This window comes from Polypterus senegalus, chromosome 7 (genome assembly GCF_016835505.1).
Source record: "Polypterus senegalus isolate Bchr_013 chromosome 7, ASM1683550v1, whole genome shotgun sequence".
NCBI lineage: Eukaryota > Metazoa > Chordata > Cladistia > Polypteriformes > Polypteridae > Polypterus > Polypterus senegalus.
In genome coordinates, this window is record NC_053160.1 from 139,128,389 (window position 1) to 139,154,993 (window position 26,605).

The window sequence follows — 26,605 nt, forward strand, 5'->3', positions numbered from 1 at the left end:
TGGCCTGTTCTTGTCTAAATTTTTCCAATATTCTAATGATAAATCAGAACTTACCTTAAGTGTTTAATTTTCGATACATCTTTTACATTTGGCCTTTTAAAAAATGTCCTGCTTTTCTTTAACTATCAAATTGTTCGTCCTCTCCATGGGGTAGTGCCATTCAGGGTGTTTACCAGACACAGTAAAATAATCCTGGTCACTCTTCATATACTGAATCTCATGTGTCCATGTGCTTTGTAATAGGAGACGAGAAAAGCTGTGAACAACAACATGTGGACTGCTGCTCCTTTGGCTGTAATTGTATGTCACTCAGGGAGATGCATTTTTTTATATTAAATTAATCTTCACTTGACAGTGCAGGTGCTGGGAGCAAGTAACAGCTCACCACAATTGTAAAAAGAAAATATAAGATTCTTTAAGATCTGTGTCTGCTGCACTACTATCTTGAAATTTGAGAAATTGATTGATTCATTCACCACAATTGTAAAATATATATATATACATATATATTTTATATATTTGTATGCATGTATATGTGTGTATATATATATATATATATATATATATATATATAATTTTATATATTTGTATATGTGTATATGTATGTATTTGTTTATATTTATTGTATCTTGCACCCTACTCTTTATGCATGTTTGATATTGCTGTGCCAGTGGGACTAGAAATAAATGCTTTCTTTTCATTCCATTGTGCATATACACAGTAAGGGATGTTCAAAAAGTTTATGCACTTTTATAGTTTTGTTGGAAACGGTAATGGCAGGTGGAGTAGTAATTTGGCATTAAAAAGCTGCTACGGAAACAAAGGTAACTGTGTAAAAAAGTGATGTCATTTGTTTTAAAAAATTCTTAACAAATAGAGTTAAAAAAAGTGCGGAAACTTTTTGAACGACTCTTGTAGTTACTTATAATAAATTGAAATAAATAGCCCAAACACCAGCTTGACAGACAACTCTAGATTTGGGTGCACGTATATGAGTGTACAATGCACTCAGGAAACATAATAGCTCCCCACAACCCTGAACTAGATAAGCAGTTTATAAAATGGATGGATACGTTAATGGATGGCAACAGTCATACACCCACATTGTCATTTTAGAGTCACTTATCAACCTAATATGACATCTCTTATTCTTACATGTTTGGATTTCAATTACTGTATACCAAAATTAAAAGACTTTTAGCTTACACGTTGGCTGTCAGCTTTAAAAGATGCCATTTTTTTGAGTTTTCATCTTGGAATTTAACACATATTTCACAAACATTTCTCCCCCTCCCTAGTTAAAACCTTTATTTTAAATAACGTAACCTTCTTAATACTTTTCATAGTCTGGCAGTCAATACCTATTCAGTAAGCACTCAGAGCAAGGTAAGAATAAATCTTGAATGGGTTGCCAGTTCAATGTACTTTCGCACTCATCCACACTCACACAAGACTGATTCAGAATTGGCAATTAACTTAAGAAAACCTACTCAGGCATGGTTAGGGTTTGGAGACTCCACACTGATAATGACAATATGTGAAAATCAAACACAGAAGGCTTGATTTAAGAGGCAGCCCTGCTAACCACTGTGCTAGAGTGCTGTCTCCACTATAATATAGCTTGTGAAATCTGAACATTTGATTTATCTAGATAATATTTAAATAAAAAAACAATGTCACAGCTGGGTAAAGGAGTTGTTTTGTTCTATTACAGGCACCAAAAACTGTATCTAGGAATCCTCATCATGTTATATTCTGGGTCAACTTTGAAGTTTAACAAAAATCTTAGGAATTCTCAAGGACAGGTTATGGTTTTTTACATCAGTCAAATTCAACAGATACCACGTCCAGTAGCAGTGTTATAGAGTTTAGCTCATTATAGCTTAAGCTTTAACCAAAAAATCTGATAGGATACATCTCAGTCACACCATGCATATGTATAGCATGTTGATGAAAATTGCTTAAGGTATAACTTTCAAAATAAAACTTGAAATATTAATAAAAACGTCCATCCATCTATTTTCTAAGCCCACTTTATGCTGAGCATGGTCACAGGGAAGTCAGAGCCTGTCCCAGGGTGTAATTTAGTTTGAAACCTTCTTTCAGTGGAGCCAATTATATCATAATCTTCCAATTAATATAAGTCATTCCCTCATTTTTTTATTAATTGAACACTTTTCCATGAGGAATATGCACTGACAAAAAGTTTGAGTTATACAGTAAGTAAGAACTCATTACAATGCATAGATTCTCAGGTTACTGCAAAGGCATAGAATTCAAAATAAAATTTTAAATACTCCTCAGTATGTTATGCCAGTCATACAGAATGTCGCTGGTGCTGATTTGAGCAAGAACTGTTATATTAATGAAAAATTTGATGTTAATGCAAATTTAACAAGAAAAGAGAATGGAGAGGCAGTTAGCCATGTTGGATCTCTCAGTTTTACAGTTACAGTCTATGAGTTACCGACCCTAATACTCCGAATGGGTGAATGGACAGTGTTCTTCTACAGCCCAGGCTAACAAAGGATAATCATTAGACATTCCAGATGTGTTTATGGTTTATTTTAAGAACAAAAGACTGACTCTAACCATAAATGTTCAGATAGTAACTAATGTTAATCATGTATTTCTGTCTTTACCTATTTGATATGTGCCTAGTTATGGGTATCAGCCTGTGGCCATACCACTCCCAGTTCAGAACAGGTAATCCACCTAAAGCTTAGCATGTGTGGGCCTAGCCAGTACTTATATGGGTGACCATCTAGAAAAAGCTTGGCTTGCTACTGGAAAAGGTGTTGGTGACACCATCAGGGGGCGGCTACCATGTGGTCTATGTGTGGATCCCATTGCCCAAGAGCAGTGATAGGGTCGTTGTGCTGTAAACATTGGCACCGTTCTTCCAATTAGATGTAAAAATGAGGTCCTGACTCTATGTGGTTATGAAAGTTCCATGGGCATCTCTTGAAAAGAGTACAATGTTTCCTGTTATCCTGACTAAATTGCCCTCGATGGCCTGGTCATTCTCACCCCCTAATCTTCCTCTGTCTCTTATTGACTAGCTATCTCTCTCTCTCCCCTTCACCACCTAATAGCTAACATGCGGTGAGCGTATTGGTGCAAGAATGGCTGCCATTGCATCATCCAGGTGAATGCTGCATATTGGTGGTGATCGAAGTGTCTATGTAAAAGTGCTTTGAGCAGGTTAGAAAAGTGCAAAATAAATGTAATTAATCAATAATCAATATGAAAAAAATAGCTTTAAAAAACATATTATACAATGGTAAACTGAAAACATTTACCCCTTCATTATGTTTTGTATCCTCATGGTATGGCCACATGGTATATTGTTGTTTTGTTAAAGTTTTTTTTTTTTACATTTAAATGTTTATTCAATTGCAGTTAATCAGCAATAACACATTTTCACAGGCTATTTAGTTTCTTCACTCCAATTACCTCTAAAATCTCAGTATACCATAAAATGAAATTCCCAAGGCAGAAAAGTTAAAGTTTATTTTACAGAGGGAGTAACAAAAGAAAACAGGAACACAATGTTGCCAAAAATGAATTCCTCAGATAAAATATCTGAAATTTATTCAAAGGCCTGATGCTGAAAAACAAAAGCAAATGCTTGAGAATTGCCTGTGGGAGAATGCAAAGTGTAAACGAGAGTTTTGTGCTCATTCTGTTTTCTGCCATGAGAAATCTACCATTACACTTTTTATTGTTTCGTTCAGTCTCAGTTTTTGCACTGTTTGTTGCTTCCAGTATACACTAAAGAATACATGTATTAAGATTGTGACCTGTAGGGGACATTGCAGCATCCCAAACCTCAGACACAACCTTATAGACATGTGCCGGTCCAAATAAAAGGTTTATTAATACAACTACCATTCGTCGTCCTTCTCCCAACTCTGGCTCCTCGAGTAATGGCTGCCGGTTCCTTTTCTAAGGCACCTGGAAGTGCTCAAGGTGCTTGATTACTTATTTCCGGCAGCACTTTTGGGTGTGGCAGAAGAACTGCCCATAAGGGCTCACCAAACTCCAACTCCCATGAAGCCCTGCGGTTGTCCAAGGCACCGCTGGGGGAGGTAACACTCTGGCCATGCTTGTTCTCCCAGTCCTCCCAGCGTGGATGCGTCCCAGCCAGGCAAGGGGCCCGGCTGCACACTACGGGTTCAAATTAAATACTTAAGAAAGTTGCTTATAAAGCAGGGTGTACCCAGTTGGAACAGCTTTTTGACTGACACAAAGCTGCAGGGTCCCAAATAAAGACTGAGTTCGAACAATTTTGTCAATGTGCACCTCTACATCCCAGTGTGGACAGACAGAATCAACCAGTGGACAGTGCAGAATATAGATATAAAATATACATTGAAATTATATTCTCTGTGTGACTTCTATAAATACTGCCATCATGGAAGATTTCCACCAAACCATTGGTAGCTCTACAGACCACCATGGAACTGCAAAGCATCTCAAGGCAGAATTATGTGTGGTTATTATTGTCACAACTGTTTTGTTCTTTTAAAATTAAACAAACTATCAAAACAGTTTTTTTCTTTTGATGAAAGCAGCTGATGAACTTTTACCAGTCAAATGTAGTATATGTTAATGTATTTAATAAGCAAACTTAAACAAAAGAGCAAGTCAAAATCTCTGCAAAGACAAATGGTCAAATGTAACCATAAAACCACAAAGAAATTACTCAAAAAATATTGTTTCCATTGGGAAAGGGACTTTCTTTTGGAAACAAAATGTGCTGATGCTTTCTGCAGCCATAGCTTGCTGTTTTGATGATGACAAGTATGACCACATCCTGTGCTATCATATGAATGCATGCATGCATGTGGATCACTCCCTCCAGCAAAACATTGTTCCAAAAGGGCAGCATGTGAAAATCTAAAAAACAGCTAATGAAATAGTGAAGAAAATTATAAACAAGAAGAAAAAAGAAAAACAAAAGAATGTAGCAGTGTTATTTTACACTGAATCGACCTTAGAAACAGGCACTAGACATTTCCAAAAAATTCTAATTGTGCGTTTCCATCTATTCAAGAAAGGATTGTCTGGTAGACCTTAAATGAAATCAGGGATATCCTGATTGGGACAAGGGGATCCTGCTGTTCTGCAAAAGAACATGTAGTTGGACAGGTCAGGGCTCAGGGGTGACAATGCTTTGTGGGGCCACTGGAGTATACTGGACAAAATCCCCCTAAAACACACTGCAAGAAATAATCTAAATCTCAGGTGGATTTTAAGGGCTGTTCCCAACTAGTGTAATTAAGTCCATAGTTCACAGAGATGTTACATAAAACACCATTTCTCTTTCACCTGTCAAGTAGACAGAGAAATGGGAAAATGACAGGTTGAGTGCTGATCTGTAGTGTTACTAGACAGAAAAGTATGCAAGCCTTTCCTGTTAATATATGGGGCAAACAAATTTGTGTACACAGGCTTGATGGGTATGTCATGCTGTAATTCTGGTTTAGAGAAGCCACTAAATGGAGCTTCTTTTCATGCAGTTAAAAATTTCAACCACCTGAAAGAAAGTAATTGCTATTATCAGTCTTCCATTAGCAGGGGAAGGGCCCTTGTGTCTAATAATTCTGTAATGAAAGATTGTCATACCTCAAAACATTTTTGGAAGCTGTCAATAAAGCTTCAACAGGTACAGTGTTTCAAATTTTATGGAAATATCATATTCATTTCACCAATATTTATAAACAGGATTGGTAATACTTTGCATAGTAATTATATTACAAGCTTAGTGAAGACCCATTTGTTATAATGAGCACAATGGTGCAATTATACGTCTGTTTCAATCAGATTATGCATTTAGGAACCTCTGTTCACTGGATATGCTAGCCCTTATGTCCCTCTTTGTTTGTGCATCTCGTTGCCATTGTTCTTCAGACATTACAGCCCCTTGTGGATGTGAAACAACATAACACCTAAGCACAGTACCTGGACATTTCATCATTTTATATAGATAGACTTTGCTTAGCATCCCCCCCAACCCCCACCAGCGCTACGCACCATTGTGAAGAGGGGGGCTGAATGGACCTCAAGGAGATGCGGTCACTCCTCTGAAACCTCTCTTAAACAGTGATACAATGGGAAACAAATACATTTTTTTTTACCTCCTGTTTGCTCGATCAGCTGCTGGCTTGCTGCTGCTGCCGTACCACGTGATCTGGATTTCGTGCAGCACTTCGAACGTTTTAAAGCCTGTACAGCAGCTGTCCTTTTCTCTCAATGCCATGTCTCTCTTCTCCCCCAAACATTCTCAAATACTATTCAATCTCTTTTCGCTGTTCTGTTACTTCACTGAGTAATATTTTCAGTTTGTTTGCACTAATACGATGTTTACTATCATTTTTTTGAGACTTTTGAATTTTCCTACTTTCATTATCTCTAACCTGCTGTGCATGTGTATCACGCCATTGTTTTTGAATTCTTTACACGTTCAACTTTGTCTTTTTCCAGCCCTGGGCGTAATTAAATTTCTTGGCACAGTCTAGTCTCATGGGATGGGTGTATTATTACTTTCCTTATTTTCAGAATCTGCACATAGATTATTTTTGTTCTTTTTTGCTTTCTTTTCTCTCCAACGCTTTTGGGTCTCTTTTCAACACGCTGCTCTTTCTTCTCTTCTCCTAGTTGTTGACATGTCATCTAGATCATATAATATTTTTAAGAGCTGAGAGCACAGGAAGTATGTCTGCCAAAAGCATTCCAACAACTGAGAGCTTAGGTGACCGTGGTCTTGTTTGAAAATGGTTGTAAATATGGGACTTGCTTACAAAGGTTGTATGTATGATGTGACTTGACCGTCTTGCAGGAGGTGAAAGTGTCTCTCTGTCTCTCTTCAAAAGACCATGTCTCGTTGCAGGAAAAAAAGTCTTGTCTCGTCCCAAGATTTTTTTTTTTTTATAATGGAGAGATTACAGAAATACCACCCATTCTGCACTAATAGTGTCATTTCTTTATATAATGTCTTTGTCACGGCCAGCTCTATTTTTTTTTGCTGCTCTAGGCAAAAGTGAAAATGTTTCAATCAAACCACGGTCTCTTGAAGGCAGTGGCTTGTAGATATTATTTCAGATCATAGATCGGTTCCCCTTTGGGGTTTCACACGAGTTGCACACAGATATCACATTGAATAAAAGAATGTGGAAGTTCCCTGTGAAGATTCATGTGAGTTGCAGAGAAAATCAGGGGCTTTGAGCATAGGATCAACCAAAGCCACCCTCGTTCAATTCCAATGTCTACTTTATTTAACAAGATGCAGCCCCCTGGAAAGTCTGACTTGTCTTTGGGGATGCTGAATCAAAGGCATGTATTGGTCATAATAGCACGACACAATAATGAGTTTAAACTGCCTTCGTGTGTTATACCAACCAGATTTAATGCAGTAGGAGAAAAGCATCCTGATATGCCAGATCTTTTTTTTTTCTTTCATTTCTTGATTGACAAGTCTTAGAGGTCATATCCTCTGCCAGGTGGAGATTGTGATCATGAACTACGGATACCCCTTATAGATTCTAAACTAAATGTTATCAAATCACACTTCAGAGCTTTAAGCAATTTAAATCAGTCATTGATGTTTGAAAGATCATAGTATTCATTGACCTTTTTTTCAGATTTGGCCATTGCCCCATGGTAAGCTTACTGACTCTACCACTATTTTTGTATACTGGAACATCATTTGCTAGCTTACAGTCTTTAGGATTTTCTCCAGTGTGTAGTGATTTTTGTTTTTTAAAAGATACATCTAAGGTCTATACATACTTAATGACCTTCTAAAGCACTCTTTTAATTTTTTTAGTTACTTCTTGGCCTCTAAAAAATAATTGAAACTTTGTTCCAGGTATTTTAGACATTAAGGAATCTGGTCATCTCATTGGTTTTTGAGTTGAATGTATTTTAATGTAGTTTACAAGTAAACATGTTCTACTGCAGTGACATCTTGTTTTTGTTGTAGGCTCCTCTATCTTGAGCATTTGCAGTTACGAATGTGTTTACGGGTTGCTGGGCAATATCTCCTGGTACTCGCGCTGAGTGACATCACCTGTGCAACAACTTTTAGGCCAGCAACACTGATCAACATGTTTATGGATATAAAGTACTACATAGCATTTTTTTCTTTGAGCATTTAAAATAAGCTCTAATTTTAATCATTTTTCTGCATGTCAGCTAAAATTTAGAGCTTTTGTTATATTCATTTTTTTTTATTTCTGTCATTTTTGCAATTGTTCTCTACCTAATATTTTTGCCTCACGTCTTAGGCTGAACTACTAAACTTTTTCTTACTGGTTTTGACATTGGCTAGTTATTTTTTCTTCTTATTCCATCTCTATTCAAAATTGTGCTGTCAGTACAGCTCTAGGATAAATAAACTCTAGTCCAGAAGATTTGTTTGATTTCAGCAATTTTAATCTAAGCAACACTTAAAACTTAAAAACTTTAAAAACTTAAACACTCAAAGTATTATCTTAATAGTTCCTGTAGTTGCTGGTAGGTTGTCGACGTATTCACATGTGAAAACCTTTGGAAAAAAATTTACATTTATTGCTCTTTTATTATCTGTATGTTCAATTTCATCTGCACTGTTCCTTTTATTGGTCTGGTTGCTCTGATGGCTGTCATACTCAGGGAGTAGCTGTTGCTGTAGCGGATTGGCTTCTTCCGATTGTGTCCGATGTCACTTCTTTCAGCGAGCGTATCATGAGACTCAGATTACAGCACTCGCTGGGTGCCTTGTCTGTTGTCTCAGTGTATGTTCCGACCGCAGTGAGTGATGACTCAATGACGGAGACATTTTATTCGCCGATTCGCTCGGTTGTTGATGGGTGCCCACGAGGTGATATTCCTCTGGTCATGGATGACTTCAATGCATCCACTGGCCCTGACAGGGCTGGCTATGAGGATTGTTTCGGCCCCCGTGGGTCTGGTGACTGTGGTGAAAGTGGCTCCATGTTCCTTGACTTTGCAAAAGGTCAGGGGCTGCTAGTCAGTGGATCCTGGTTCCAGTGCCCAGAACCGCATCATTGGACTGGTACTCCAATACTTGGTGCGGTGAAGGAGATCGATCACATCCTTGTGGGCTGATGCTGGAGGCTCTTAAAAAATGTCAGGGTCTACTGAAGTGCCCAGTTTGTGAATTCTGACCGCAAACTTGTTGTTGCTATTCTTAGGATCCAGCTTAGGTCCAGTAGGTAACCAGCTACTAGGAAAATGAGCCTGGACTTGACCAGACTCCAAGAGTAGGCTGTTTCTAATGTGTTTGCACGCAGTTTATGTGAGGAACTTGCAGATTTGGGTGCAACTGCCAATCCTAATGTGACGTGGAAGACCTTCCGTGACAAAACCCTGATGGTTGCTGAGGGTTGTGTTGGTGTTACCGGTGTTCCCAGAAGGAGGTGTTTCATCTCACAGGGCACCCTGGATATCATCAAGAGGACATCTGGTCTGTACCGGGAAATGAGAGGGATGGCTGCGAGGGCCCTAAGGGCAGATAAAGAGGCATTTGTTAGAGGAATCTGTTAGCAAGTGACACACCATCTGTGGTCTAGCGACCCACGTCCTGCTTACAGAGGAATCGAAGCATTACGCACATCCGAATCTGTTCCTCAGAGAGTTGCAGTCAGGACAGCTGATGGAACGGTCCTTACAGATGACACTGCAGTTGTCACCCGCTGGGGTAACTACTTTAAGCAGTTGTTCAAAGCTGATCCTCCGGCTAGGACGTTGGATATCTCTGGGTCCATGGTCCTTGAGGCTGATCTTCCAATTAGCTGTGAACCACCCAATCTCACTGAGATTGTACAGGTGGTGAACCAGCTGAGGGGAGGAAAGGCTACAGAGATCTGTGGCATCCGGGGTGAACTTCTCCAGGCAGGTGGTAAGGCTGTCCTCTAGGCATTGCAAGCAATCTTTGCTTCCATTTGGGAGACTGGCATCATCCCAACACACTGAAAAATGGGACTTGTCATCCCTATCTGGAAAGGGAAGGGTGATCACCTGGATTGCAGCAACTACATGGGGATAACACTGCTCTCTGTGCCGGGTAAGGTCCTTGCTAGGGTCGTCCTCAATAGGATCCGTGATCACTTGCTCACCTACCAGCGACCGGAACAGTCTGGCTTTACACTTAAGAAATCTACCATCGACTGCATCCTATCACTGCAGGTTCTCATGGAGTGCAAACGTGAATATTGGCAGAGTTTCTTTGCAGCCTTTGCCATAGATAAATCGCTCAACTCAGTTGATCAAGCGGCCCCGTGGGACATACTGAGGGTTTGCGGTATCCCATCGAGGTTGCTGGATATCGTGGCCGGCCTGTACACTGGTATTGTGAGTGCTGTGCAGAGTGGAGGCAGAACCTCTGCAATTTTCTCAGTTGATTCTGGGGTTCTTCAGGAGTGTGTTCTTGCTCCTACTCTGTTCAATGCTTGTATGTACTGGGTGTTGGGAAAGGTCGTGGGGTCCAGTGGCTGTGGGGCATTTGTTGGTGAAGAAAGATTCACGGATCTTGACTTTGCTGACAATGCTGTGATCTTTGTGGAGTCAATGGAGGCTCTGATCGGGGCATTCGAGAGACTGAGCGAGGAGTCTGAGTGTCTGGGCTTGCGAGTGTCCTGGATAAAAAAACAAGATCCAGGCCTTTAATGTCCTCTTGGGCACAGCCAGGAGAGAGGTTTACTTACTTTGGCAGTGACATTCATGTCTCTGGTGACTCTTCCTATGAAATCAGTAGATAGATTGGGCGAGCATGGAAGGTCATGAGGTCACTGGAAAGGGGTGTGTGGAACTCCCAACATCTATGAACAAGGATGAAGGTCCAAGTCTTTAGAATCCTGGTGCTTCATGTCTTGCTATATGGTTGCGAGACATGGGCGCTATCCAGTGACCTCAGATGAAAACTGGTCTCCTTTGGTACTTTGTCTCTCCGGAAAATCCTTGGGTACCGTTGGTTTGACTTTGTGTTTGACTTTGTGTTGAATGAGTGGTTGCTCCTGGAGTCCCGAATGAGGCACATTACTTGCATTGTGAGGGAGCATCAGTTATGGCACTACGGCCATGTGGCGCTTTTCCCCGAGGGTGATCCAGCTCATAAGATCCTCATTGTTGGGGACCCGAGTGGCTGGACCAGCCCAATGGGTTGCCCATGTAACATCTGGCTGCAGCAGATAGAGGGTCATTTCCGGAGGGTGGGACTGGACCGGATGTCTGCCTGGGGGGTTGCCAACAGGGATCCCGAGCTGTTTCGTTGTGTAGTGGGTGCGGCAATGCACTGTACCAGTGTACTTGAACTTGACTTGTTCCTAATATATTTTGCCTCTTCCCTGACAATTCTTTTCTTACTAAAATTATATGGATTATTAGCTTTTGCATTTTCCATAATATTTCTCCCCAATGGCCTTTTAACATTCTTAATATCCTTTGTCATCATATGATCATAAGCTCTAGAATCAAAACTAGAGGTATATGTCATATAAGAATTATGTAACTCTTTTTCTTCTGTGATTTATTTTTAGCTGCTTATTTATTTTTCAAGGGGTCCTCTTTAATTTCTTACAGGTTCTGAATTTCTGAATGTATTTTTTGATCTTGCCTTTTTTCCCTTTTCTTTACACATATCCTTGATTTATGAATATTCTTTGTCATGCCATTTAAACACACTGATCATCATTTGGTCAAATTCTCTACAAGAATCCTACAAGAAACGACATGGACTTTGGGCAGCCTATTTACATTTGGGCACAATACTAATAACCCCAAAGCTTGTATGAGCAAGTTCACAATGGATCATTTTCAATGGCTAATTGAATTTTGTCCACCAGATTAAACAATATCTTCTTTGATATACATGTACAGTAATATGTATTTATGAGTGTGGAAGATTTATGTTTGAATAGCTTTATTCACAGATTGATCTTTAGTAATTATTCAAGTCTATTGACTAAAGCAGTACTTCCCAAAAGATTACATAAGAAAAACATAACTGAACTGATCATTATCTTTATGAATATGGTGTGAGACACGATGAAAAGTCTAGTAATGATAGGTTGTTTTTATGTTACCTTCATAATTTTTACAGTATAAGTGATTTTATCTCTTAAAATCAGCTGTTAGTATAACAACACTTTAGATGGCCTCAGGGCTAGAGTTTCAAAGTTTCTGTGTTTTTTTTTTTTACTTTGTTAGTTCCCCCAGGATGCAGTTTTGATTTCCTCACAAGATCCAAATGTGTTGTTTCAAAAGCTGTTACCCCTATGAAGAGTGTACAGTACTGTGTTTATTCAGTATATTCTGTTCCCCTGAGTATGTCCCATGTTTTGTTGAATCTAAATTGCATCATGGGCATGGGGAGAAGTGATGAATGGTGTATCAGCTTTAAAAATCAAATACACAACCTTAGTTAGTATATTTGTAACTCCTTAATAGACATTAAGCAAGTTTTTTAAGTGGATGAAGAAATACAAATACATATTTTAAAAGGAGTATCTCAAACCAACCCAACCCAACCCCCCCAAACATCAAAAGATATCCATAAAGTTTTAATTTCAGGAGTGCTGGTAAAAGCAAGTAAACATGTATTGCCTGCACTCGTTCCAGTTAATGGGTTGAAAATGCCTAAAATGTACCTTTCCTCATCCTTTTTTTTTCCTCTTTCTTTCCAGGTGTTTCATTCCCAATGTATATGCAGCTCTCTCCACTGCTGCTTTAGTGCCATTGGCTTGTCTTGTGGGAGTGCTTGTGGTATTTATTCATGTGTATCAAGTGACTCATCAATGGAAAGCATATGATGATATCTTCAAAGGAAGGACCAACAGCACAGGTATGAAGCCAACAGCATGATACAAATGTATCTCCATATCTTCATATATCTCTATCTCATTCTTAAAATGATAAATCTTTCTATCTTGTTATATTTAACCTTATATCCATCCATCCATCCATTATCCAACCCGCTATATCCTAACTACAGGGTCACGGGGGTCTGCTGGAGCCAATCCCTAATTTAAATATATATTCTGATAAATAAAATGCAATGACAGAATTTGAAGTAAATTTCTCTTCTCCATTGCACCTACAATACTTTATATGCAAGGGCTGTCTCTCCAAACTACATCTCCTATGGAACCCTGTGGGAGTCAAAACTAGGACCTTACCAGAGTATCACTGTCACTTTTCACCCTGGGGGACAAACTGTCCCTTAGAACTAGTCTCCCACAGTCCATCCATAACATGGCCACCCCACCTAGGATAGGGACCTAGCACCATCCCTCCCAGCCAGGTAAGGTATTGCTCTTCATCCCAGACAAGATGCCTGGCCATCCATTATGGTAGCTACATTGTACACTGTATTCTCACTTTTAGAATTTCTTATACTGAAAATTAGGACACATATTTAAAATCTTGGAACATTACTACAATACAACATCCAGCCCACATGGGCTCACATTTACTTTTATTATGAGCAAGTACAAAGTTCTTTTATAACAATACCTGCTTCATAACTGCTGAGTTTGTGTATAGCATTTTATTGTATTGCCATTATCTCTGTGTACCTTGGCATTCAGAGCTTGGCCTGGATGTAAAAAGTATTTCTAACAACAATAGTGTTTCATGATGACTTAAGAGCAGTATATACTGTACATGATCATTTCTTTGACTTAGTGGGCTTCTAGATGATTCTACTTTCTTTCTTTTTTGGACAATTTGCTGTTGTTGTCTTGTATGACAAGATGTGGATGGATTATGGAGTTGGAATATACTTTTGTTGATTTGGCCATTTAAATTAATTTGACATGTTTTTGCTGTGATTAACCAAGATGGAAAAGAAAAGAATGCATTTCAGGTGTTCTTCTCAATAACCTATCTTGTTTATTTTCAGGTGAAAAGGGAACTAACAAAGGAGCAGGTTAAAAATACATCAATGACGAGCTTAATGTTTGGAAAAAATTAGGCAAAAGGGAGGTAGACAAAGGATGTTTATCAAGGCATTATATAATTGCACTCCAGTGTCTGCTATCTCAGGTGTGCAGTTACGTAACTGTAATGATGAAATAAGTGGCGTTAACTCTTTACTCTACAGCTGTATTCAAAAGCCATCAGTTGGTCTTTGCATCTGCAAAGGAATTAAGCTGGAAATGATTTTTGCTAAGTGTTTGTATTGCCATTTTGTTAATTTTCTTCAGTTATTTTATATTGTATATTCATAATTAATCTATACAACTTTTCACAGATCTGTTTTGTTTTGAAATTAGAGTCTTTTTCTGTTGTTTGTGTCCAAAAAAGTTTAATTAAATCTATTGTAATTTAATTTGGTCTAATACTAAAATATGAAAACTTCCAAGGGGCAAATATGTTTTATAGGCATTGTAACAATACTACAACTACAACTAAACCATGTTCAGACAGGATTTGAATAGCATTCCAGGTAAAGTCGACAAAGCACAGAAACAAAGCACAGCATTATTCCAATCTGGCACAACACTTAGTGTTTTGCTTTGTTGTTTTCATGCTCACATACCATACTGATGAATTTATCCTTGGCTTACTCAAAGTAATCGCAGAGGCCAACCATTGCTGGTTTTGTGTACAGTTTCCACCTCTGTGAAACCATCTCCTCCTTTATTTTTTTTAGAATACAGCACACATGCTTTTGCTATCTGCATTTAGATAATGTGGGCCATTCATTGTAAAGAGCCTTTAGTTTTGCTGTCCTTCAGCTCTCTTTGTTGTCTCTTATTTCTTCCAGTCTATTATTACAAAACCGAAGCATAGGTATTGCTGTGCTATTTATCTCTCACATTTTGCTCTTTGGTTTCAGCTCTGTATTCAGGATGGTTCTCGCTCATTTGTAATGTTCTTTCATTTACTGAATTCTGTTTACAGTACATTGTCATCATCTGGGTATTTTAACACTTTCTCTCTCTCTAAGTTCCAAATACAGTTTTCATTCATCTGAATATCTGAACTTGCTGCTAATTTTCTTGTATTGATGGTGGCCTTTGAGAAGTTTTCTCAGTCCAAAATAAAATTTTCAGTGAAATCTTTAATGATTTTTTAGTAGTTGTTAAATCTTATTGTTTTTTGCTAAATAAGTTTAAATCATCCCTGTATTTGAGGTGATTAATTGGATTTTCATATTATTTATGTACTAGCTGTATAAGCTGTAAAAAACATGGGGTCCTAGAAACTATTGAAATAGTCAGAAAAAAGATTAATGTAAAGATGTCAGGTAATTGAAAGGAACTACTCTGGGTATCTCTCTCCTAGGAGGTTTCATTTTGACGACGTGCTTGCATAGTTTTTGCATGAGCGGCTAAGCGACTGTCTTTCTTCGGCGGTTTCGTTTTGCCAATGTGCTCCTCTCTCTTCTGTATTAGCCGCTAAGCAAGTGACTCTTTCTTTGGAAGTTTCATTTTGCTGATGTGCTGGCCTTACCCCGACTTCACCTCTCACTTCTGGGCTGGACAGGCAGACACACACACTTCCATGCTAAGACATTTATATATATAAGATTGTCAGTTTATTGTCAACTTGAAATATTGGTTGGTTGTATCAAGCTGTGGCAAACCAAGAGTGAAAGGAGAATCTTCTTAAAATATACCTCTTTTAATTGATGATGTCCATCATTGTAGAATAGCTTCATCTGTATTGTCCTGCCTTTCAGTTAGCATGTTTACATTCGCTTCAATAATCTGGTTATTCAGAGAAACCTGATTTCGAAAATGCTAAGTTAACCTTACTCCAGTTAGAGAAAACATTTTTTTGGCCTTTAAAACCTGATTAAAAGATTTCTACGCAAATAACAGATAATGTGACCATGTAAACCCTTAATCAGGTTTCTGTTAAAGATTTTGTAGTCTGTGCATGTCCATAGCACACTGTCAGCCTGAGCATGTATTTGCTTCACAAATACTTTCAGCAGCCATGGGTAATAGCGTCCACAAAATACATTTCCAGAGACAAATATTTGGGTGATTGTATTATTCCATTTCCTGCCTGAAGTAATCTGTCTCAATATTTCAGAAATCACAAAATTTATGTTGATGAGCTGAATGTAAAGTGCTAAACTCAGCAACACAATCTCAATCTCAGTAGGGTAACACATAAAATGAAAAGTGAGATTAATAGTCTAATTACTTTTTAAAGTAACTAGGGGGCATTGCCCCCTGCCCACTTCGCTCGCCCATTATCTGCATGTCGCGCAGCACTTCAAACATTTAAAAGCCTGTACAGCAGCTGTCCTTTTGTCTCACTGCTTTGTCTTTAAAGTATCTCCGAGAAAATCACGTCTCGTCTCCTTCCAAGCCTTCCAACATTTTTTATTATAATAGAGAGACAAGTAACTTAAATCATTTCTTTTTGAAATGAAAATACCTGCACTATTATTATTCCAGCAGCAATGGGTGTAGGGCAAGAAGCATACGTACCAGGTCCCTTTTAGGGATTAATCACACAGCGAAGCATACACGAGTTTTCTGTATGCAAACAGAAAATTATAAATAAAGTGTCAATTTGACTAAACATATTTGTAAAACACAAGAAAATTATCATGGGTGTCATGCTTATATTTGGATGTTTTTTGTGCAATTTCATGAGGTTGGAGCGTTTTGACAAAGGAGGACTCCAGAAGATTACTTGCACATACAAACGTGGATTTTTAAGAAACCAGGTTCCTGCTTTAACTGGCATATTCACCTGAACCTGATTACGTATGTGCATATAAAAATGTTAATATGAGCTATGGTTTGGACAGTCTGATGTCGTAAGTCTGGAGTGTCTGGATTCTTTCCAGTTGTGAGTACGCTAGAATATGCTTTCCTGTAGTCAATCTAGGATCCACTCAAGCCTTTCATTCTCTTTTTAGCATTTTTGATAACCATTTTGTAAATAAGGAGTTGGATTTTGCACCCCCTTGTTTCCCTTGGGCTTCCCTCCTATTCTTCATGGACAACATTAGGTTGTCACACAATCATTTATGTTATGTTATGGTAGTGTGATAATAACTGAGACCAGACAGCATGAAAAAGGGTTGGGGCAGCCCTTCGCATTATTTCCCTGGCTGCAAAAGGTTTTTAGAGTAGAATAGAGTTATCCATTCAACTAAGTCCAAGATAGAACTGACTCATTGATGTTAAGATGACGGCTTTAAAGGCCCATATGGGAAGTGACATCATCAAAGGGGCTGGATCCAGAAGTGACGTCATCGAAGAGCCCGGACCCAGAAGTGGCATCTTCTGCACTGGATATGACATCATCGAAGGGGGCGGAACCAGAGGTAATGTCTTCTAAGGTGCCGGAACCTGGCAGGATGTCTCTGGGAAGGTCTGCAGGGAACTGAGAAAGACAGTCAGTGCACCCCGCCACCCCCTGGTTGGATGTGGTATTACTGTTACTTAAGCCCTTCAGCTGCCTCCTACTCGCACACGTGTGACAGTAGGCATGTTATCATTCAGTTGTTGTTTGGATCAGCTGTGTCCTTATCTTTGGGTAGAAGTAAAGCAAGACCTGTTGTCAACCATTTGTCAGTAACTTTAGATTATTTGTGACTTAACTAAGTACTCTAGCTGAATGCTGGTGAAGAGTGGTGAGATCTTTGATCCATACATTGTATAGCTTGTCTTATCCTACATCTTTCCAATTATGCAGTTTTTTGGCACATAGTGTAATGTCATGTAAAGAAATATCTTCCCTTTGCTTTTACAATTATGTACTTAAAAACTTCTCTTCTTCCTTGATCCATCATGTGTTGCTGTTGTATGATCTTTCATCTTTCAGTATTCCATACCAGAATACTGATACCAGTATTCCATACCGGTCTTTTTCATACCTTCCTAAATATTGTATTTTGCTCTCAACTTGATCTTGATGGTGTGCAATAGCTCTATGGTTTTGTTGATTTTATATTTCTTCGTTATTGCGTGGCTTTTCCGATTGTTATTTTTGTCTTTTTCATACTTACAAAGTAAGGACAGGATTATGTATATCTATCTTAATACCTCAATAAACTATTTGTTTCCATTTTGGCCCTTTTTGAGTATTGTTATGAGGCTTTTCTCGTGTTCTTCTCCTGCTATCACTGCCATGGAGGCATACACCAAGTCACTCGTAATCTCAGCCAAACATAAGTGTTCACCTTGACTCTACATATGAAGCACCTGCTCTGTTTTTCAGTTTCATTTATAGAAGATTAATACACACTTCTGATAGAATATCAATCAGTTTGAGATCAAAATATTGTGGATTTATGTGTGTATACATCATATTGTACCATTTATTGTTATAACTGAACATTCAACATTCTTGTTAATAGAGAGCTGCTAGCTCGTAATTGTGTGTTGTTTAACTAAGACTGTGACTTTGAGTTTTGATTTATATGTTCTGGATTTAAACGCAGGATAATAGACCCACATCATTTCTACTCTTTGCTCTTATGTTAATTTTTATTTGGTTTTAGTTTGCTTCTGAATGGACTGTGATCATGTTGATGAGGATGGTAGAGTTTGAGAGACTGTTTGGTTCTAGTAATCCTTTCAGGTTGAAAGAGATTGGTTTTGTCACCAATGGACTAATTTGCCCATAAGATCATCAGTTAACCCCTTGTTTATCTGGGTGATATTTGGCCAACATGTGTTTGTATTATTTATTCTATTCATAATTTATTCTGGGTGCTATTTAATCTTTATCAAGAAATTGATTATTAGTAATATTAACCTTCCACAGAATGTTGATGTGTTTAGTAAATATGCACGTGGAATTTTAACAAGAAGAAGAAGAAGAACAACATTAATAATAATCAGATGCTGTCAGTCCAATTATCCGCTGGTTTTATTCAGTTTTATATATGTAGATGCATAATGTGCAACAAACCACTGGAATTATCAATAAATAACAAAGGAAATGTTTATTAATATTATTTTAGTTGCAGTGGGTGTGTGTGGAATGGTGTGAATAGAGATGGAGAATAAAAGGAACAAAACGTTGTGGCTTAATACTGTCATTTACTGCGCTTCACAACAACTGTGCTGAATATCCAGTCAGAGCCTTGATACTTAGGCTGCTTGTTGCCTAAATTTACAGATGAAGATGAATTAACAAAGCAGTAGGTCAGTGCCTCAAATTACTCCACATAGTACATCCTGAAGTGTTTTGTATGCACTGCTTTTATATATGATGATCACAATGTACATCTCTACAGCTGCTGACACACAATTCTGCATGCTTTATGAAGGGTCTGATTGATATGTGTAACTCAATCTTTAACAATTCAAAGAAAAATACTGTAAAAAACATTTTGGGACTAATGAGTAGAAAATTAAAATTACTGTTTTCATTGATGCCCTGCGGTGGGCTGGCACCCTGCACTGGATTTGTCTCCTGGCTTGCGCCCTGTGTTGGCTGGGATTGGCTCCAGCAGACCCCCGTGACCCTGTAGTTAGGATATAGCGGGTTGGATAATGGATGGCTTTTCATTGATGCTATGGTGATACAGGTACTTAATGTACAGTAAAATCTTTTTAAGTATTTAGATTTCCAGTGGGAAAACATACGCCAAAGCAATGAAAAGCAAGATGAGTCATCTTATTTTCTTTTGGTATATTCTAGGCAGCTGCATTACAGATTGGTGTTTACCTTCAAATGATATGAAAAGTTGCACAAGACTCAATAAAAATATTTTGTCTGAAGCCCAGAATTGTCACATTGCAGGTCTGTGTCTTACCCAGCACTAAATTGTCATACCTATACTGAATTATTAAAAATAAATGCCAATGTGCTGAAATGCCAATGATTAAATTAATTTGTTTTTGGAATACCCAATAACATTCACAACTGCCATTTTTCCCAATCATTTGCACCGTAATTAATTTAATAGATGCAAAAGACAACGGTGTAAACCATTCACAATCAGATCAATCAATCTTTTAATTTCCACTTATAAAAATACAATTATGGTTGACTAATTTTATTCAACTTTGCATATCAAATAAAAAATATACAGTACTTCATAGGTTGAAAGTGCTCTACTTGATACTCTGGTTAGCTGAAAATAAGTTATCTAAGGTAAAAAGGGCACCCAAAAGAAGCCTTAGAGAAAGAGCTGCTTTGCAAGCCAATGTGAAAAAAGCCTTAAGGAGAAGTAAGCACTGCATTTGTAAAGAGTGTAATTAAATTTTCAAGTAATGTAAGAGTGAGAGACAGTAATACTGATTAGGTCTTACTAATAACTAAACAGGGCAGGCCATGTTAAAGCCACTGTAAGAGCTAACTTCTTTGAAAAACATAAAGCTCAACTGTTTTGTTAATCCATGGGAGGTGCCATTGTGGACTGGAGGTCCCGAGTTGTGCTAGATATGCATAACCCCTGGAGTATTTCAGGGGATGCCCCTTCTGGTGTGTATTGATTGGGTGCCCCCTGACACAGCCCAATGAACCTGCAGCTCTAAAGAGACTTTGGGGCATAGGTTTACTGCAAGGTGTATTCGTCAAAGAATACAGAACACGGAACAGAAGAGATCTAATGGGAGTTAACTGTCCTTTATCTGAGTTTCTTAATAAACTAAAGGTCAGTGCACTGAATTGTTAACATTAAAAATATAGTTCCATTTTTGATAGCAAAATACAATTGAAGGCCTGTGAACTAGTGAACATATTGAAAATATTTGCCAAAGGTGCAGTGTTTGTTCCTTAGGGAGGCCATTACAGCATCTCAGAAAAAATAAACTTCCAGTAGGTGTACCTCCCAAACTGCTCTTGCAATATTAGTGGGAAAATATCCCAAAGTAATATGTTTTGGACTTTGCAAGTATAATAAGTTACTTTATTTAGCTGTATTTGACCGCAAAATTGACTTAGCTGTAATTTTTCTCAAAATATACGCATTAAAATAATCAATCTACAGTATGTGATATTAAAAACTGTTCTTAAAACTGTCTATATAATCCTGGATTCTAAATATGATACATTTATTATTAAAATCTAAATATAGGTATGCATAAGAAATAGTAAGTCATGCTTAAATCAATTGAGATGCTTTATGTACAGAAAGAGAACTCATTTTGTGTCCACATAAAATCTAAGAATGAGATTTAATGTTTTATATTATAGCCTGCTTTTGTAAATAAATTAGCCAGAATGTTCAATTCATGCAACAATAAAATATATTAAAAAGCCAGAGTTTTTGTACCATCAGGTTTAGCAGCAAGTACTTCCATTACACATAAGGTTTAATGGTAGTAAATTGACCTGGATTAAATTAAAGATGCTGGTAGAAGATGTTTAGAATGTTAATTTAGCATAATGTGCTATACAGTGCATCCAGAAAGTATTCACAGCGCATCACTTTTTCCACAGTTTGTTATGTTTACAGCCTTATTCCAAAATGGATTAAATTCATTTTTTCCCTCAGAATTCTACACACAACACCCCATAATGACAACTTGACAAAGTTTACTTGAGGTTTTTGCAATTAAAAAAAAACAAAAAACTGAGAAATCACATGTACATAAGTATTCACAGCCTTTGCCATGAAGCTCAAAATTGAGCTCAGGTGCATCCTGTTTCCCCCGATCATCCTTGAGATATTTCTGCAGCTTAATTGGAGTCCACCTGTGGTAAATTCAGTTGATTGGACATGATTTGGAAAGGCACACACCTGTCTATATAAGGTCCCACAGTTGACAGTTCATGTCAGAGCACAAACCAAGCATGAAGTCAAAAGAATTGTCTGTAGACCTCCGAGACAGGATTGTCTCGAGGCACAAATCTGGGGAAGGTTACAGAAAAATTTCTGCTGCCTTGAAGGTCCCAATGAGCACAGTGGCCTCCATCATGCATAAGCGGAAGAAGTTCGAAACCATCAGGACTCTTCTTAGAGCTGGCCGGCCATCTAAACTGAGCGATCTGGGGAGAAGGGCCTTAGTCAGGGAGGTGACCAAGAACCCAATGGTCACTCTGTCAGAGCTCCAGAGGTCCTCTGTGGAGAGAGGAGAACCTTCCAGAAGGACAACCATCTCTGCAGCAATCCACCAATCAGGCCTGTATGGTAGAGTGGGCAGACGGAAGCCACTCCTTAGTAAAAGGCACATGGCAGCCCGCCTGGAGTTTCCCAGAAAGCACCTGAAGGACTTTCAGACCGTGAGAAACAAACTTCTCTGGTCTGATGAGACAAAGATTGAACTCTTTGGTGTGAATGCCATGTGTCACATTTGGAGGAAACCAGGCACCGCTCATCACCAGGCCAATACCATCCCTACGGTGAAGCATGGTGGTGGTAGCATCATGCTGTGGGGATGTTTTTTAGCGGCAGGAACTAGAAGACTTGTCAGGATAAAGGAAAAGATGACTGCAGCAATGTACAGAGACTTCCTGGATGAAAACCTGCTCCAGAGCACTCTTGACCTCAGACTGGGGCGACGGTTAATCTTTCAGCAGGACAACGACCCTAAGCACACAGCCAAGATATCAAAGGAGTGGCTTCAGGGCAACTCTGTGAATGTCCTTGAGTGGCCCAGCCGGAGCCCAGACTTGAATCCAATTGAACATCTCTGGAGAGATCTTAAAATGGCTGTGCACCGACGCTTCCCACCCAACCTGATGGAGCTTGAGAGGTGCTGCAAAGAGGAATGGGCGAAACTGGCAAAGGATAGATGTGCCAAGCTTGTGGCATCATATTCAAAAAGACTTGAGGCTGTAATTGCTGCCAAAGGTGCATCGGCAAAGTACTAAACAAAATGTTGTCACTATGGGGTGTTGTGTGTAGAATTCTGAGAAAAAAAATGAATTTAATTCATTTTGGAATAAGGCTGTAACATAACAAAATGTGGAAAAAGTGATGCACTGTGAATACTTTCCGGATGCACTGTATGATACAGTCCTATTAAACAATGTGATTCGGAGCAACTCAGTTGTTATATCACTTTCAGTTTTGTTGTATATTATGGACAAATAATCATCTTTTATTTTGCAGTACCAATATACAAAAATGTAAATGCTGTCTTCATTATATTAACAGTCTTGGCTATTTTTAAATTAAGTAAATACATATATTGGTAACACTTCCATTTAACTACTGCAAAAATGCATCTATTACTTTATTTACTGTTATATAACAAGACCTTAATAAACACTTCTTTGGCTCTTCATAACACTTACAAAGCATCAGCAAGTGTTCATCTTTGCTTTGTAACCTACCAACAAAATGTCACTTTGAAATGGTCTGAGGTCAGACACATTTCTCTTGATATTACATATTTAGTATAAGAACTGTAAATCTTTCATATTAACAAGTAATTTTGCCATCATGCCAATGTGCCACACTAAGCAGTGACGAATAACCAATCTACTGATGTTTTATAAGTGTTATGAAGGCCAAAAGAAGCATTTATTAATGTCTTGTTATACAACAGTATATAAGAAATAGGTGCATTTTTGCAGTACTTAAACTAAGTTGTTACCAATATATTAAAAACTAGCCACCCCCAATGGCTCCACCCATGTAATAGTGAAAAAGGATAGTGAGGAGGCCCCCGCTCAGCTACCTACTCCTGACGTCACACTTCCCCCTCCCCTTGGCCCGCAGCCTCTGTCTTGGATTAGTGCAAATATATTGCTCCTTCAAGCAAACTATGATTCTTAGCGCGATGAGAGAAGTTGCAAAATCAGCCGGCATGTTCACGCAAATTCTAGAAAAAAGCCTGATCTACAGTAAATCCATTAAGTAGTTCTCTCGTTCATTAGCTTAGCAGATGTAAGATACACCACAAGGATGCTGCGTAAGTGAGGAGGGCCCAGCCCCCCTTCCCTTGGCCCACTGTGTCTCTCTCAGATTCACACAAATAAATCGGTACCTTAAGCAAACTATGATATTTGGCGCGATGAGAGACGTTGCAAAATCAACTGGAATGTTCAAGCAAATTATAGAAAAAAATTCCTATCTAAATCCGTTAAGTAGTTCTCTAGTGAAAAGTGGACAGACAGACAGGCAGACATTGGATTATATATAGAGAGAGATAATATTTTAATTAAATAATTACTCTATTGTTTAGTTTTGTATTTTTCTATTTGTATACACACACCCAGACATACCTGGGCAACAAGTGGAGTGGGAGTTTGTTGGTGGAGCACTGGCTTCTGTTTCTGGTCTCTCTTTCTTTAAAATGTTGAAAACAGTGTAAGTGATACTTTTAGCTTGCCAATACAAAAACTTTTTTTTCATGATATTAATAGTAAAATGTTCAGATAATTGTACACCCTTCAAACAAGTCATCGAGGAACAATAGGGAGAATTTCATAGGGGAATATTAATTTGATTTAACTTCACAGTTTATCATAGGTACACATTGAAACAATTGTATTCATTGCATGTGATTTTCATATAGTTTTGGGTGCTAAATTCAAAAATGAAAAACATTTTTTTCCATCATGTAACAGTTTTTCACCAAACACATTTTTAGTTGTCAATTATAGTTTTTGCTATTTTTCACATTGCAATTAATTATCAATTTTAATTAATTTGTTTGAATTTAATATTTTATAATATTATAATCTATGTTTAAAGCAGAAAAGGCATTTCATTCAATAATAAGGTCAGAATATAGCTGAAATTAATGGATGAGTCCTAGCAGCAGTCACTTCTCTTCACTGGAGTGTAGCAAACATACCTCGGTGTGACTCAGTCAGATGATCAGTGCATTTGTGCATGATCAGTGGAGAGTTTCATTTTTTATTGTGCTGTTAATTAATATTATGTCCTCTAAAGGTTGTATGAACAGTCATGCAGATATTTTATGCTACATTTGTGTAAAGTTTGTAGTAAATTAACAGAAACATAACATAGCAGATTTTGTAAAAATAATTTATTACACCTACTTTGGAAAGAAACTTGGTTACCAGGACAAACAGTGGGCCTCTTCCTTTGTCTGTTCTATTTGTGTTGAAAAACCAAGGCAATGGACAAAAGGTAAGAATCAGGTGCATGCTTTTGATATTCTGATGATATGAAGGGAACCCAAAAATCATAGTGATAATTTTTATATATATTCCTGCAAATTCAAGGATATAACGAAAAGAATAACAAAATGTCTATCCTAATATTCCATCCACGATAAGACCTGTACCACATGGATCTGATGTACCAATCCCTACTCTAACTTACAGTGTTGATTCTGTAGAAACTCATTCAGAGTAGAGGAAGAAAGTAATTCAGGTGATGATGAAGAATTTGTCCCAACACATTCAAGCAATGAGTCATGGCCATCCACTCAGGATGAACGTAATGATTTTGTAAGAGATTTAGGTCTTTCCAAAGATGCAGCAGAGCTCTTGAGATCCAGATTTAATTAAAGATAAACACTTGATTCCGTCCAGATACAAATTTCTCTTGATACTCAAATAGAGAAGCAGAGTTTGCATCATATGTCAAGAAATGCCAAGAGCGATGTATCTTTCATTTACTGCAATGATGTAAGTGGCCTAGAGCAGACATTTGGGAGCTATTACAATGCAGAAGAATCAAGAATAATTACAGATTAATCTAAAAGAATACTAAAACAGTTACTTTTTTCATAATGGCAATAAATGCACATTGTTGTATATTCCGTGCATTTGAAAGAAAACTGCAAGAACTTTGAAAATCTCAAGGATATTAACTGCAATGAGCACAATTGGTTTATATGTGGGGTTCTGAAAGTTCTGTGTATCTTACTAGATCAGCAGCTAGGGCCTACAAGATTTCCATGTGTTCTTAATAAGTTGGACTACAGAGTAAAGAATTTATATTGGGTTCAGAAGGAATGGCCAGCAATTTAAAAATGTTACAGCTTGCTTTCAAAAATGTTATCAGACCTAGCAAATAAAGTGCTGCTACCACTGCTTCACATTAAGCTTGGTTTAATGAAGCAGTTTGTCCAAACCCTATGCAAAGATGCTGCCTGTTTTATGTATTTGTGTCAAAAGCTAGACTAGCTAGACTATACTGAGGTAATACCTTTCAACCTTGCAAGAAAGCTTAAATTTACTTCTTGCAATATCCAAGAGCATCGACTGCTGCGTCGAGACCTTTCCTGTCTCATCCCTGGTATACAAAGCACTCAACTTCTGTCATGTGGCTTTTTGGACTGAGGCATAATTAGGTTTACACCAATAACAACTCTAAGCTTACTTCAGGGGTTAGGTCATGAAATACTTGTTCACAATTGTAATTTTTTGAGAAAATTGCACAAAGAATGCCAGTGGGGAGCATAGTCCTGTATATTTTATTTTGATGAAACAAAAATGTGTGACCAAACAGGGTTATCATTGCCAGACATCTGATATTGCCATCACTGTACACTTGAACAGAAAAAACATCAAGTAAAAACATATATCTTTGCGAGCAGTTACTTGTGATGACTGAATTAAACTGAGTGCTGAAAGTGAGAAATCCTTATCTATAGAACATCTTGTCCCATAAACAAAACACCTCATTAACTTTCTGTTACAAATATAGTCAGAACCACCTACCCATTTGCTTCCTGTCATAAACCTCAATGTATCTACTGTATGGAAATGTTGAAGAGATACACACTTTATAACTTTGTTAGGC

General features: G+C 37.9%; 1 protein-coding gene across 1 annotated transcript in view; it reads left to right on the forward strand.

Moving 5' to 3' along the window:
- adgrv1 (adhesion G protein-coupled receptor V1) overlaps positions 1-26,605 on the forward strand; it is a 669,968-nt gene that overhangs the window by 556,188 nt on the left and 87,175 nt on the right. The window contains exon 86 of the mRNA XM_039759338.1: positions 12,690-12,847. Within this exon, the coding sequence (XP_039615272.1) occupies positions 12,690-12,847 (158 nt within the window). The remainder of the gene's footprint in view (positions 1-12,689; positions 12,848-26,605) is intronic.